At 43.4% G+C, this 12,570-nt stretch overlaps 1 protein-coding gene across 2 annotated transcripts in view; it reads left to right on the top strand.

The window, feature by feature from the left end:
- The window catches only part of COMMD5 (COMM domain containing 5), a 503,146-nt gene that overhangs the window by 131,079 nt on the left and 359,497 nt on the right, over nucleotides 1-12,570 (top strand). For both annotated transcript variants that reach the window (XM_044057574.1, XM_044057573.1), the window contains exon 3: nucleotides 1,943-1,971. In XM_044057574.1, coding sequence (XP_043913509.1) covers nucleotides 1,943-1,971 — 29 coding nt within the window. The remainder of the gene's footprint in view (nucleotides 1-1,942; nucleotides 1,972-12,570) is intronic.

Raw genomic sequence — 12,570 nt, 5'->3', positions numbered from 1 at the left:
GAAATCCTTTGTTTCACAATTAATTGCCAAGAGCATTCATTTGAGACTAACAAAGTCATTGTCCCTCTGAATTTGCCTGGCCAGACATTATTGAATGCAGTGTACCCTTCAGCATGCGTCTGGCAAGACTTGTTAAAAAAAAACTTGAAAACCTACAGACATTCTTAGCAAAAAGATGTCTGATGTTAAAAAGCTTGGCTGCCAGTAGAGACTGTTGTATGGAGCCTTGTAGTGTGTCATACAGGCTCTTGAGGGGAGACCTGTGCTTAGCTTATGGTGCCCTTGGAGATCCAGCTGTTCTTACCCTCCTTTTATCATCTTGTCAGATTGTTCTGCCAACACCCAAACAAGAGATGCAAGCCTTCATAAAGAAGAAATTAATAACATAGACAAAGTAAATTATTCCAGAATAAGAGGAGGTGCTGGGTCATTAAACTCCTTTGGCAGTCAAGTAATATAGTTTCCTGCCATCGCTCAAATGTAGCTTGGAGAGTTGGATGGGTGTCTTGAGATTTGCAACAAGATTCTAACAGGCATCACCTTCCTAGTAAAAAGTGGTAGAGCCTGAGGGTGGGTACTGGCAAAATGTGCTTGACCTCTGTTCAGACTTGCCTTGTATATTGTATGATCCTGTAAAATCCAGAAGCTTTTTGCATAGAAGTGTTTACATGGGTATTTTTATACCTTGGGTAGACTTCTGAGGATTTTTACTCTGGTAGATAGAGAATGCTGGAGGCTTGATGGGACAGGGAAGGTAAGACAAAAGATAATTGGGAATGTGTTTTTTGGGAATGTAATTAGCTGGATTTTAACATTTCTGTACAGAACACTTTGAAAGAGCTGTTTGAGGAACAAATGGTTGTAACTAAAAAAAATTATTTTCAGCAGGGATATATAGGATCTGAATTGTCTACATAATAGCAAGTCCTTACTAAGTTTAATGCTATTGGCTGATTACCATTTTCTAGCACTTTTTTTCTTAATCAAAATCTAAGTTAAATGTAATGGAATTTCTGATTACTGTAAAGGCTAGAACTGGAGGTCTGGGATCTTTAGAAAACGGAAGGAGCAAACCTCATAGCAACAATAAGATTTCTGGGCACAGTACATGCAGAATAATGTTCAGGATGAGGAGTTTAGTTTAAGGGCAAGCAAGAATCAATTTATGTAGTCCCAGAGCAAATAAAAATTTGTTACCAAGTAAACCATATGTGTACTGCATGACTGTTACAATAAAAACATTTATGATTTCATTTCTGTTAATGTATGTTGGCTCATATTAGTTTAAAATGTGGTGATTTAATAAAGATGTTTGAAAGTAAACTTGTAAAATATAATTTAAAAAAGTAACAGTTTGTTGCAAAATGTAACTTATGCAGTTGAAAAGCTGTGTTTATCTACATAGTTTTTTAGATTTAAAGCAGAAGTGAGTGAAGAACCAAAATATATGCCTTAATAATGAAAACTAATATAAAAATATTTATTCTGTACAGGCAGTAATCCATGTTCGGGTTGTAAGCAGTTCATGTTTACCCATGGCTGTCTGGCTTTGTTCATTAGAGTTTTGTCATCCATGGATAAGTTCTGCATTACTCGCACCAAAGCAGACGTGGTTTAATTCAGATTACATGTTGCTGTAGTAGGTAACATAGCTGGATTGGTTTTGTTGTGCTTATTCACAAACTTGGCTGTCTGCAGCTTACTTTGTCTAATGTCATTAATACAAATGCATGTGTATTTTGCTGTGCTGTTAAAGAAACTTGTTGTCCAGTCTTGTAGATGCTGTTTAACAGAACAGTGTTTCAGAAATGAGAGTACCATGTTCAAGTCCATCTGTCCACATCCCCTTTTCCCATTTGTGCATATGGAGTATTTACTTAAAAAGTTTCAGACATCTGTACAACCAGCTGATAAAATAAATAAATGTATGTTTATCTTGTAGGTATTCAAAGAAGATTTGAGAGAACTAAGGTACGTTTTTTTCATACTCGTTGATACTGCACTATATTAAAAAAAAAATACTGAATGTGTCATTATTACTTCTTGTCCAAGTGTTTATCCTCGGCAGTAAAACCTAGAAAATAATTGCAGTCAGTGTTAGGCATGCATCTTGTAATATGAGAGAATTATACAATGTGCAAGAGAATTATACAATCTACAAGGTACCTGGACCATGTGGCCCTCTACATATTGCCAGTACCCACCCTTAGACCTTGCCCACTTTTTCATGCAGCAATAGGCCAGTCATATGTGAGTGAATTAACAAGTACATATCCAATTGTCTAATGCCTTATTAAATGAAGATAGTATCACATTGTCTGATCTGGAAAGGAAGTTTGTTCCAGAGAAGGGTTAGTTGTTGCATGACAAATCTCTCTTTCCCCTGTGATTTATTCGCTGAAGCAGGTTCAAATCTCTGGGTTTAGAGTTTGATGGACTGTTTGATTTTTGGAGAAATGAGAAATCTTGGACTGCAGATCCCTAATGGCCCAGAAGGCAAGATGCAGGTTGCCCCAGAGGAACTTACAAATATTTGGGTCAAGGCCTCTTTCTGTATGTCTAGGAGGTGCACTCAAGCTTGCTGCATCCTGAGAGTTTTTCCCCTCAGAGTGTAACTTGGGTAAGTCATTATCTCGCAAACTGTACAAGTTACAAAAAAACCCCTGTAAAACAGCAATTTTATTTGAGATGGTAGTTTAGACTTGCCTGTCGTTTCAAAGCTGTAGAGTTGATGCTGATTTTACATTTCATATATTCATTACTCCATGGATGTAAGAAAACAATCAAACCTTTCAGGTGCAGAAAATGAACAGCGACAGTTTGTAAACGATTTTGAATGGGAAGGAGGATACAGAGTAGATGTAAGCCAGCCTCCCATTGTGATCAAGAGAATACTTGGGTGGGAAGCAACACTGCTGAAAAGGAAGGAAAAGGTTTTAAACAGGCACTCGTATGGTGAAAGTTATCTGATATAACTACATAAATACTACATCTTGCATGGTAGCAATTGTTTGGCTACTTTCTATATTTAATAATTTGTAAAGCGGTGTGTGTTGTCAGATGGCTTTCAGTAAAATGGTGTGCTGCTGAGGCATCTAGGTGTGGAGTCCCTGTGGTCACAGGTTGAGCACAAGGATTATACTACAAATTTTGCATGATATATTGTGATGGAATTGGCTATCGAGGAAAAAGTCTCAAAATCAGTACACAAGTTCTGCTGAATTGGCAGTTAAAATTTTAAGGCACTGTATCTAGAAAGTTGAAGAACTAAATGCAAAGAGCAGCTATCACCATTATGAGAGGACAGTAAACATCTGCCAGTATAAACATGGAAAAATTGAGTCTCACATGGAATTATTTGTGTGATGTGTATGATGGTAGCAGAATCTCTGCAGATATTGCAGTGATAATCTTGCATATAAAATTCCATCACTAAAAAAATAAGCAGTTTATACAAAGTTAAGCAGCCCCTCTTGGCATAATTAGAAAATATACTCCAGACAAAAGGAGCCAGACTTGATAAATAAAATGTACAAGCTAGTTCACCATCACTGTAACCGCTATGGAGTGTATGTGAGTAACAAATTGTTAGGAGATCATGGATAGATAACACACAGTCACCCTAACCTCCCATGGCAGCAGGCAATAGTGGCACAACAATTACCTTTGGTGCAGAAGGCTGTGAGTTCTGTTCCTACACCAGATGGATGGTAACACTGCAGATGTTCTTCGTGTTTCACTGTTGCAGTCAACACTTTTGGGTTATCTGCTTGCAGTAGCCCTCAGTTGGCCTGAATAACAGTCTTGGGTCTTGCTTCGGTTGCTCTCCCTTCTTCCATGACGTCAGGTTGTCAGGGGTATAAAACATGCAGCCAACACCATTACATCAGTCTTTCTTGCCGTGCGGTGCCCGAAGCAGAAGCAGTTCGCAAGTGCTGTTCGGCCGACTCCTGAAATTTTCATTTTCGAGTTTCACAACCAAAATCTTCAACGAAAGCTAGCTTACCTCAGTGGGGAAACTTTTTTTTTCTTCCTCCTTACTGATGTCAGTAAAAGCTAATAATTGCATTACTTGTGGAAAGCAAATACCTCATAAAGATTTTCATTCGTACTGTATTCCTTGCCTAGGACCTGACCACGATGTACTGTGCTGTCGGTTTTATGCTTTAATCAGCACAGTATCCGTCTTCTGTATATTTTCACCTCTAGATATTTCGATTCTCAGTTTAATTATCCAGAATTGTCGTTGATTAGCCATCCGACTACCGGGATTCCGAAAAAACGCAAGGATAAAGACAGAGACAGGCTGCTGAGGTCCAAAACTGCAGACGACACTTCTCCTAAGCCAGTTGCCAGTTCGCCGCTACTCAGTGAGGCGCTTTCGCAGCCCCTGATAACCGCTACTTCTGATTCGCAGGCCTCTACTGAGACCCATTCGGAGTCCGGTATGCCGCTTCAACTATGGAACCTGCGGATGTTCTTCATGTTTCACTGTTGCAGTCATTACATTTGGGTAATCTGCCAGCAGGTTGCCCTCAGTCGGCCTGAATAACAAAGTCTTGGGTCCTGCGTCGGTTGCTGTCTCCTCTTCCATGACGTCAGGTCATCGGGGATATAAAACATGCAGCCGACGCCATTTTATTCAGTCTTTCTTGCCCCGCGGTGCCCGAAGCAGAAGCAGATCGCAAGTGCCGGTCAGCCGACTCCTGAAATTTTCTCATTTGAGTTTCACAACCGAAGTCTTAAACTAAAGTTAAGTACCCCCTTAGGGAAACTTTTTCTTGCTCCTTACCGATGTCAGTAAAAGTTAATAATTGCATTACTTGTGGGAAGCAAATACCTCATAAGGATTTTCATTTGTATTCCTTGCCTAGGCCCAGATCATAACGTGCCTTGCTGTCGGTTTTGTGCTAGATTTAACCAACGCACTATTAAGCGTTAGTATATTTTTGCTTCTAAATATTTTGGATCAAGATTTAATTACCCTGAAATGTCGTTGGCTAGCAGTCAGACTACCGGAGTTCACAGAAAAAGACAGAGACAGACCGTCGAGGTCCAAAACTGACGACGAAACTTCTAAGCCAGTCGGCGGTACTCAGGCGCTTTCGCAGCCCCTGATACCCGCTACTATTGAGTCGCAGGCCTCTACTGAGACCCATGCGGAGTCCGGTATGCCGTGAGATTCTGAGTATTGAACCCGCGAATGTCTCTCCCTTGGATGGGTCCGGAGCCACTGAGCAGGTACCGGCTTCTGAGGGTGTTTTCAGGCCTCAACATTTTTATATAAAACCGACGCCAGCCTCAAAAACATCTTCTATGTCTAAAAAATTGATGCATGAGCCTCGTGCTCGGGGCCCTATGCCTAAAAAACAGATGATCAAAATGGCTGAGGACTTAATTGCCTTGATCAGGGGTCACCCCCCCCCCCCCACTAAGAGGCCTAGGCAAGGCACTGATTATGAATCTTCAGATCAGGTTTCCATTTCTTCTGATTCCTTTTCTGATCAGGAATTTTCTATTCCACCCTATGAGGATTCTGATGCAGAATAATCCATCCCATCTGCATCTCCTCCTGAGGATTACTCTTTTTTGGAGAAACCTTGCATACTTTAAGGGAACGTTTTCACTGGGAGAGTCAGAATTTCTCTGAATCAAAAAAGAGGCTTAGGGATTTCCTCCTTCTTCCTCAGCATAGGCCTTTGGCAATATCTCCTCTATTAGACATTGTTGATGTGTTTTCGGAATCAAGCATGGCTCCCGATTCCCTACCTCCAGCTTTTAGTAAGCCAGACAGATATTACAGGGTTCCTGACTCCCATAAATTTCTATTCAAAAATCCTGCTGCTGATCCTGAGACTATCTCACAGGTCCCAAAGGTGTAAAGGCCTCTACAGCCAAAAATCCTACCCCCTCTGATAGAGATTCCAGGGCGCTGGATAGCTGGGGAAAGAAGGTATATACGTCTGCAACCTTGGCAATTAGAGCCTTAAACTGCCAGTTTCATGTGCTTAAATATCAACAGCATGTTATGGGCTTACTGAAAAAGAAAATGATGTTGATTTCTGATTGTGTGGAAAATAAAGAATTACAGAAATTATTACATTCAGCAGAACAGGTTGGAAAGCATATTTTGCAATGTGGTTTTGATTCCTTGGAGGCCTCTTGCAGAGCCGCAGTAACTGGATCTGTGATTAGAAGGCATGCCTGGCTCAAGGAGCATTCCAAAATTCAAAATGCTGACTTTACAACAGCTACTGCCTATGCTGGGCAGGAACGCTTTGTTAGTGACTCGAGACTTAAAAGCGGCCTGCCTGCATATCCCAATAAGGGAATCGTGCAGAAGATACCTCTGCTTCAAGGCAGGTTTTTTTGCATTACCAATTCTCTGCACTGCCCTTTGGCTTATCTACTACGCCCAGGGTCTTTTACAAAGTGCCTGGCACCAGTAATTGCATTCTGCAGACAAAGAAGCATTCAAATCTATCCTTATCTGGGCGACTGTCTCATTCAAGCAGAGGACAAGGACACTTTTCAACATCTGGCATTTGTAAAAAGGCTTCTAGCATGCCTAGGGTACACAATAAACGAAAATAAATCCCAACTGGTACCCTCTCAAATAATTAACATTCCTGGGTGCAAGCTTGAATACAACTGCCCAGGTGGCTTACCTTACGCCAGACAAACAAAGGCAACTGACAACATACTTCTAACAAATGGCAACAAAAACCCAGTTATCTGCAAGACAAATTCTGCAGGCTTTGGGGTTCATGGCATCCTGCATTCTACTAATTCCATATGCGAGACTGAATATGAGGAAACTTCAATGGTACCTAAAAAGTTTATGGAGTCAACATTGTCACAGTCTGGAAACAATGATTCCTCTCATTCCCTGCCTACAACAGGAGTTTCTTTGGTGGGCAGAGACATGTCACCAAAACAAGGGACTGTCATTCACTCTACCCCCTGCCACCCAAACCCTAACTACGGACGCATCAGACTATGCTTGGGGGGGCCCACCTGGCAGGGAGATGCAGTCAGTGCAAATGGAGCCCAAAACAAATGCATCTGCACATCAACCAGAAAGAGATGCTAGCTGTTCAGAATGCTTTGACAGCCTTCAAGGTCTTACTTCATCCAGGACAACTACTGATAAAGACAGACAGCACCATGATTATGTGGTACATAAACAAGCAGAGGGGTACACATTCCTACCCCCTTTGCAGACTAGCCATGGCATTGTGGAACACAGCTTTGACTTGCCAAATACATACATCTTCAATCTTAATTCCTGCCAGGAAAACAAAATACTCTGGCAGACGACCTAAGCAGAAATCTTATGGACCTGCACGAGTGGAAACTGGATCTACAAATCTTCAGCATGTTAACACAGAAATGGGGGAGCCCAGACATAGATCTATTTGCCTCTCCCCAAAATTATCAACTGGACAAATTCTGCACAAGGACTTATCACAGACAAGCACGGAAAGTGGATGTCCTATCCTTCAGTTGGAAAAACCTATCAGTCTATGCCTTTCCCCTCTGCCTCTTCTCTCCAAGGTCTTACTAAAGGTCAGACAGGAAAACCCAAAAATGATCCTAATTGCTCCGGATTGGTCTCGCCAGCACTGTTACCCAATTCTAAGGAATATGTCTCAACTCCCTCCTTGGTACTTGCCTCAAATACCTCATCTACTGTCTCAGCAGAACAATCAAAATGTCCTTCAAGGATGCATCTGCAGTCATAACATATGGGTTGTCCTGCCTCAGGCAGCCCTTCGGTCGGCCGGATTCCAAAGTCCGGGTCTGGCCTCGGCTGATGTCGCACTTTCCCCGACGTCAGAGCGTCTGGGGTATAAAAGCATCAGCCGACGCCATTTTCCTCAGTCTTTCTTGCCGCGCGGTGCCCGAAGCAGAAGCAGTTCGCAAGTGACGGTCGGTCAGATCCAGTGAATTCAGCTACCGAAGACTTCGAAAAAAGCTAAGTACCCCGTTGGGGACTCTTTCTTGCCTCAGCCGATGTCAGACAAAGTAAATAATTGTTTAACTTGTGGGAAACAAATACCTCATAAGGATTTCCATTCCTACTGCCTTCCTTGCTTAGGCCCAGACCACGACATATCGGTCTGTTTAGCCTGTGCTTCCTTCAACCGACGAACTCTTAGACGTCGGTCGGAGTTTGCAGAGGAATTTTTTGGAGCCGCTTTTGCTTATAAAATGCCGTTGGAGACTCGACGCATATGGTCAAAAAACGCAAGGAAAAGGACCGACACTCGCGGCCCGCGGTTTCGGCTGAAACCACGGCTAGGCCTACCGCGAGTGTCTCGGTTTCGGCCGAAACAGAGTCCTCGGAGATTCCTTCTTCCGAAACCATACTTCCGACCACCGAGGCCCGAGAGGCCCCGGCTGAGTCGGCTTCAGAACTACCTACCGAAGCCAGTGTTCAGGAAATGTCCGACACCATACCTTTGGACATTTCTACTCCTGCACGTGGGGCAGCTAGGCCCCCTGCTTCCATGTCCATTAAGGCCTTTTCAAGGGCTAAAGCTGCCAAACTTTCAAAAGCTTTGCCTGCCAAATCTACCTCCCAGAGGCCTGCCTCTAGTTCACAGATCCTCAGTCTAGCTGAGGACCTTATTTCCTTAATTAGGGGTTCACAACCTCACCCAGACAGGGCCTCTCAACCTCCTCCAGACAAAAGGCCCAGGACTGACCCCTCTGATCCACACTCCTCAGATGATTCCACGGATGGATCTGAGTTGTCAGACCACCAGGAAGGGGCTTACTCGCCTTATGAGGATTCAGATTCAGAGGAATCTATCCCTTCGGCCTCCCCTCCTGAAGAGTTTTCCTTTGGTGAGACTCTACACTCCATGAGAGAGCATTTTCAATGGCAAGGTCAGGATTTCTCTGATTCTAGAAAAAGATTAAGGATCTTTTTGCATTTGCCTCAGCATAGGCCCTTAGCTATACCTCCTGTTCTGAATGTAATTGATGATGTGTACAATGATGTCAGTACAGCCCCTGATACTCTCCCTCCGGCCCCTGCCAAACCTGACAGATACTACAGGGTCCCGGATTCTCATTTCCATTTGTATAAAGCCCATTCTGCAGACCCAGAAACTATTTCTCAGGGCCCAAAAGGGGTTGCGGCCGCTACTGCCAAAAATCCTCTACCCTCTGAAAGAGAGTCTAGAGCTTTAGAGAGATGGGGAAAGAAGGTGTATACTTCTGCAACTCTTTTTGTCAGGGCATTAAACTGTCAATTTCATATGATACAGTACCAAGAGTATTTGTTAGATGAACTGAATAAGAAACTTTCTTCTCCTGAACCCCTAGACCGTAAATCCCTTCAGGATTTGGTACACAACTCACAACAGGTTAGTAATCATTTCTTAAAATGTGGCTATGATGCACTGGAGGCTTCATTTAGATCAGCTATGACTGGGGCAGTTATTCGTAGGCATGCCTGGCTGAAGGAGCAATCTTTGCCAGACCATGTCAAAGCTAAACTCCTGGATGCTCCAATGGAGAAACAAAATTTATTTGGCTCCTCTGCTCAGGAGATCTTAAAAAAGGTTGAAGAAAAGGCAAAATCTGTGCAAACAGTTAAAGATTTCCTGCAAGTTCAACCACCGAGATTCAGCAGAAACTGGCCTACTAAGAATTGGTCCTTTCCAGACTCGGACAGAGCCCAGAGAGGCAGGAACAGGTGCCCTAGAGGCAGAGGTCAATCGAAGGGCTCCTACAGAGGCCATCAGTGGCAGCCTGCCAACCAGAGGAGTAGTGCAACAGCAACAACAACAACCACTACAACAGGACAGGCTCAATGACTTAACTCTGATTCCGCCTACCAGGGATCAACTGGAAGCACCCTTGGGCGGAAAGCTGTCTTTATTCTCAAAAAACTGGCATTATATCACAAAGGATACATGGACACTGCAAATAATAGACAAAGGATACAGGTTCCACTTCCACACTTTGCCAAAAAGAGGCGGAATGCCAAACCTTCCACCAAATCAGAGGGCAGAGGCTTTAAAACAAATCAGCAATTTACTTCAGATGAAAGCTATAGAAAAGGTACCATGTTCAGAACAAGGCCACTGATTTTACTCCAGACTATTCCTTGTACCAAGAAAGGAAAATCAATGGAGGCCTATTCTCGACCTGTCCGCACTGAACACTTGTCTCATTGTGCCAAAATTCTAAATGCTGACCCTACAGCAACTTCTTCCCATGTTGGGCAAGGAGTCTTGGCTGGTGACTCTAGATCTCAAGGAGGCATACCTGCACATCCCTATTCGACCAAGTTGCAGAAGACACCTCAGATTTCTTGCAGGATCAGAGCATTATCAATTCTCAGCATTGCCCTTTGGCTTATCTACTGCGACCAGAGTATTCACGAAATGCCTGGCATCAGTAATTGCACATTGCAGACTACAGGGAATTCAAATTTACCCTTACCTGGACGACTGCCTAATACAAGCGGACAACAAGAAAAATTTGATAAAGGACTTGGCCTATGACATACACCTGCTACAGACCTTGGGATACACAGTCAACATCCAAAAGTCAAGACTAGTACCATCCCAAAGTATAACCTTTTTGGGTGCAGATCTGGACACAACCACCCAAATGGCCTTTCTCACAGAAGAAAAACAAAAACAACTTCCAGATTACTTCATGACTCTGACAAGACAAACTCAGCTTACTGCAAGGAAAATCCTGCAGGCCCTGGGTTACATGGCATCCTGCATAATTCTAATACCGCATGCCAGGCTGCATATGAGGAAATTACAATGGTACCTCAGGAGTGTATGGTCTCAACACAGTCACAGTTTAGAAACCATGATACCAATCATTCCATGCCTTCAAAAGGAATTCCTGTGGTGGGCTCAGGCCTGCCAGTCCAACAGAGGGTTGCCTTTCAACAAACCAAAACCAAGGCAGACCATCACCACGGACGCCTCAGACCGAGGATGGGGAGCACACATGGAGGGCAAATGTATCCAAGGCCTATGGCCTCAAGGACAGCTAAGCATGCACATAAACCAAAAGGAAATGCTGGCAGTGAGGCATGCAATCGAGGCATTCAAACCCTTCCTCCAACAAGGACACCTGCTAATAAGGACAGACAACACCACGGTTATGTGGTACATAATCAGGGAGGCACACATTCTTACCCTCTCTGCCGGATGGCTATGAATCTGTGGGAACTATGCCTGAATCTCAATATCCAACTACAGTCCCAGTTCGTGCCAGGGAAAGAAAATGCACTGGCGGACAGTTTAAGCAGAACTACCATGGATGCACACGAATGGATGCTGCACCCAGACATCTTCCAACTCATAGCAAAGACATGGGGAATGCTGGAGATAGATTTGTTCGCCTCCCCACTCAACCATCAACTGAAGACATTCTGCTCAAGGACATACCACCCACAAGCTTGGAGGGTGGACTCTCTCTCTTTCAGCTGGAAAGCCCTAACAGTATATGCCTTCCCACCTCTCCCATTGATGTACAAGGTTCTACTGAAGATCAGGGAGGAACAGCCAAAAGTGATACTAATAGCTCCGGACTGGCCAAGACAACACTGGTATCCATTATTGAGAAGCATGTCTCAGACAAAATCATGGCCTCTTCTTCTGACGCAGAACAATTTCAAGACCCTGCATCCCAACTTGAAAACATTGCAGCTAACTGCCTGGAAAATTCCTTAAATCCCAATCAAACTGTTTTATCTCAGAGGGTGAAGGACATTATCCTGGAGGCTCGCAGGCCTTCCACAAGGAAGACATACTCAGCTAAATGGAAGAGATTTCTCATTTGGAGCACATCAAAAGGCTCAGATGTCACAGTGGCAAACATAACACAAATCCTAGAATACTTAGCAGAATTGTTCCACAATGGCCTGTCCTATTCTTCCATTAAGATTCATGCTTCAGCAATTTCAGCAGAATACAATGTGGATCCACCTATCTTCTCACACCCTCTCCTCAGACAATTTCTGAGAGGGATCAAAAATATTAAACCTCCAAGAAGACCCCCTCTACCTGCCTGGGATCTCAACTTTGTGCTGGAGAAACTGACACTACCTCCTTTTGAATCAGCAGCATCAGCAGATCTACAGTTTCTATCTTGGAAAACTGCATTCCTTCTGGCAATCACTTCAGCAAGAAGAGTATCTGAGTTAGAAGCATTAATGGCAGTGCAGCCTTTTCTTATTTTCCACCAGGACAGGGTGTCACTAAGAACCAATCCTACTTTTATGCCAAAGGTGGTATCTAGGGTATCCTTGAACCAAGCTATTCACTTGCCTACGTTCTTCCCTAATCCACAGAATAGAGGGGAAAAAACTTTTGCACACCCTGGATATACACAGACAACTACGCTACTACTTGGACAGAACAAAAACTAGCAGAAAACTGACCAACTTTTTGTAGCATATGCAACTGGGGTGCAAGGAAGAGCAATTTCCAAACAGACAATTTCAAAATGGATAGGAAATTGCATTCGATTTTGCTACTCCTTTCATGGAAAGACAGTTCCTGAAAATATCAGGCCTCACTCCAC

The sequence above is a fragment of the Protopterus annectens genome, chromosome 15.part0, assembly GCF_019279795.1.
Source record: "Protopterus annectens isolate FY-2018-M chromosome 15.part0, PAN1.0, whole genome shotgun sequence".
NCBI classification, from domain to species: domain Eukaryota; kingdom Metazoa; phylum Chordata; order Ceratodontiformes; family Protopteridae; genus Protopterus; species Protopterus annectens.
Note: the sequence above shows the minus strand (reverse complement) of the source record. Positions and strands in the feature narration are given on the sequence as shown.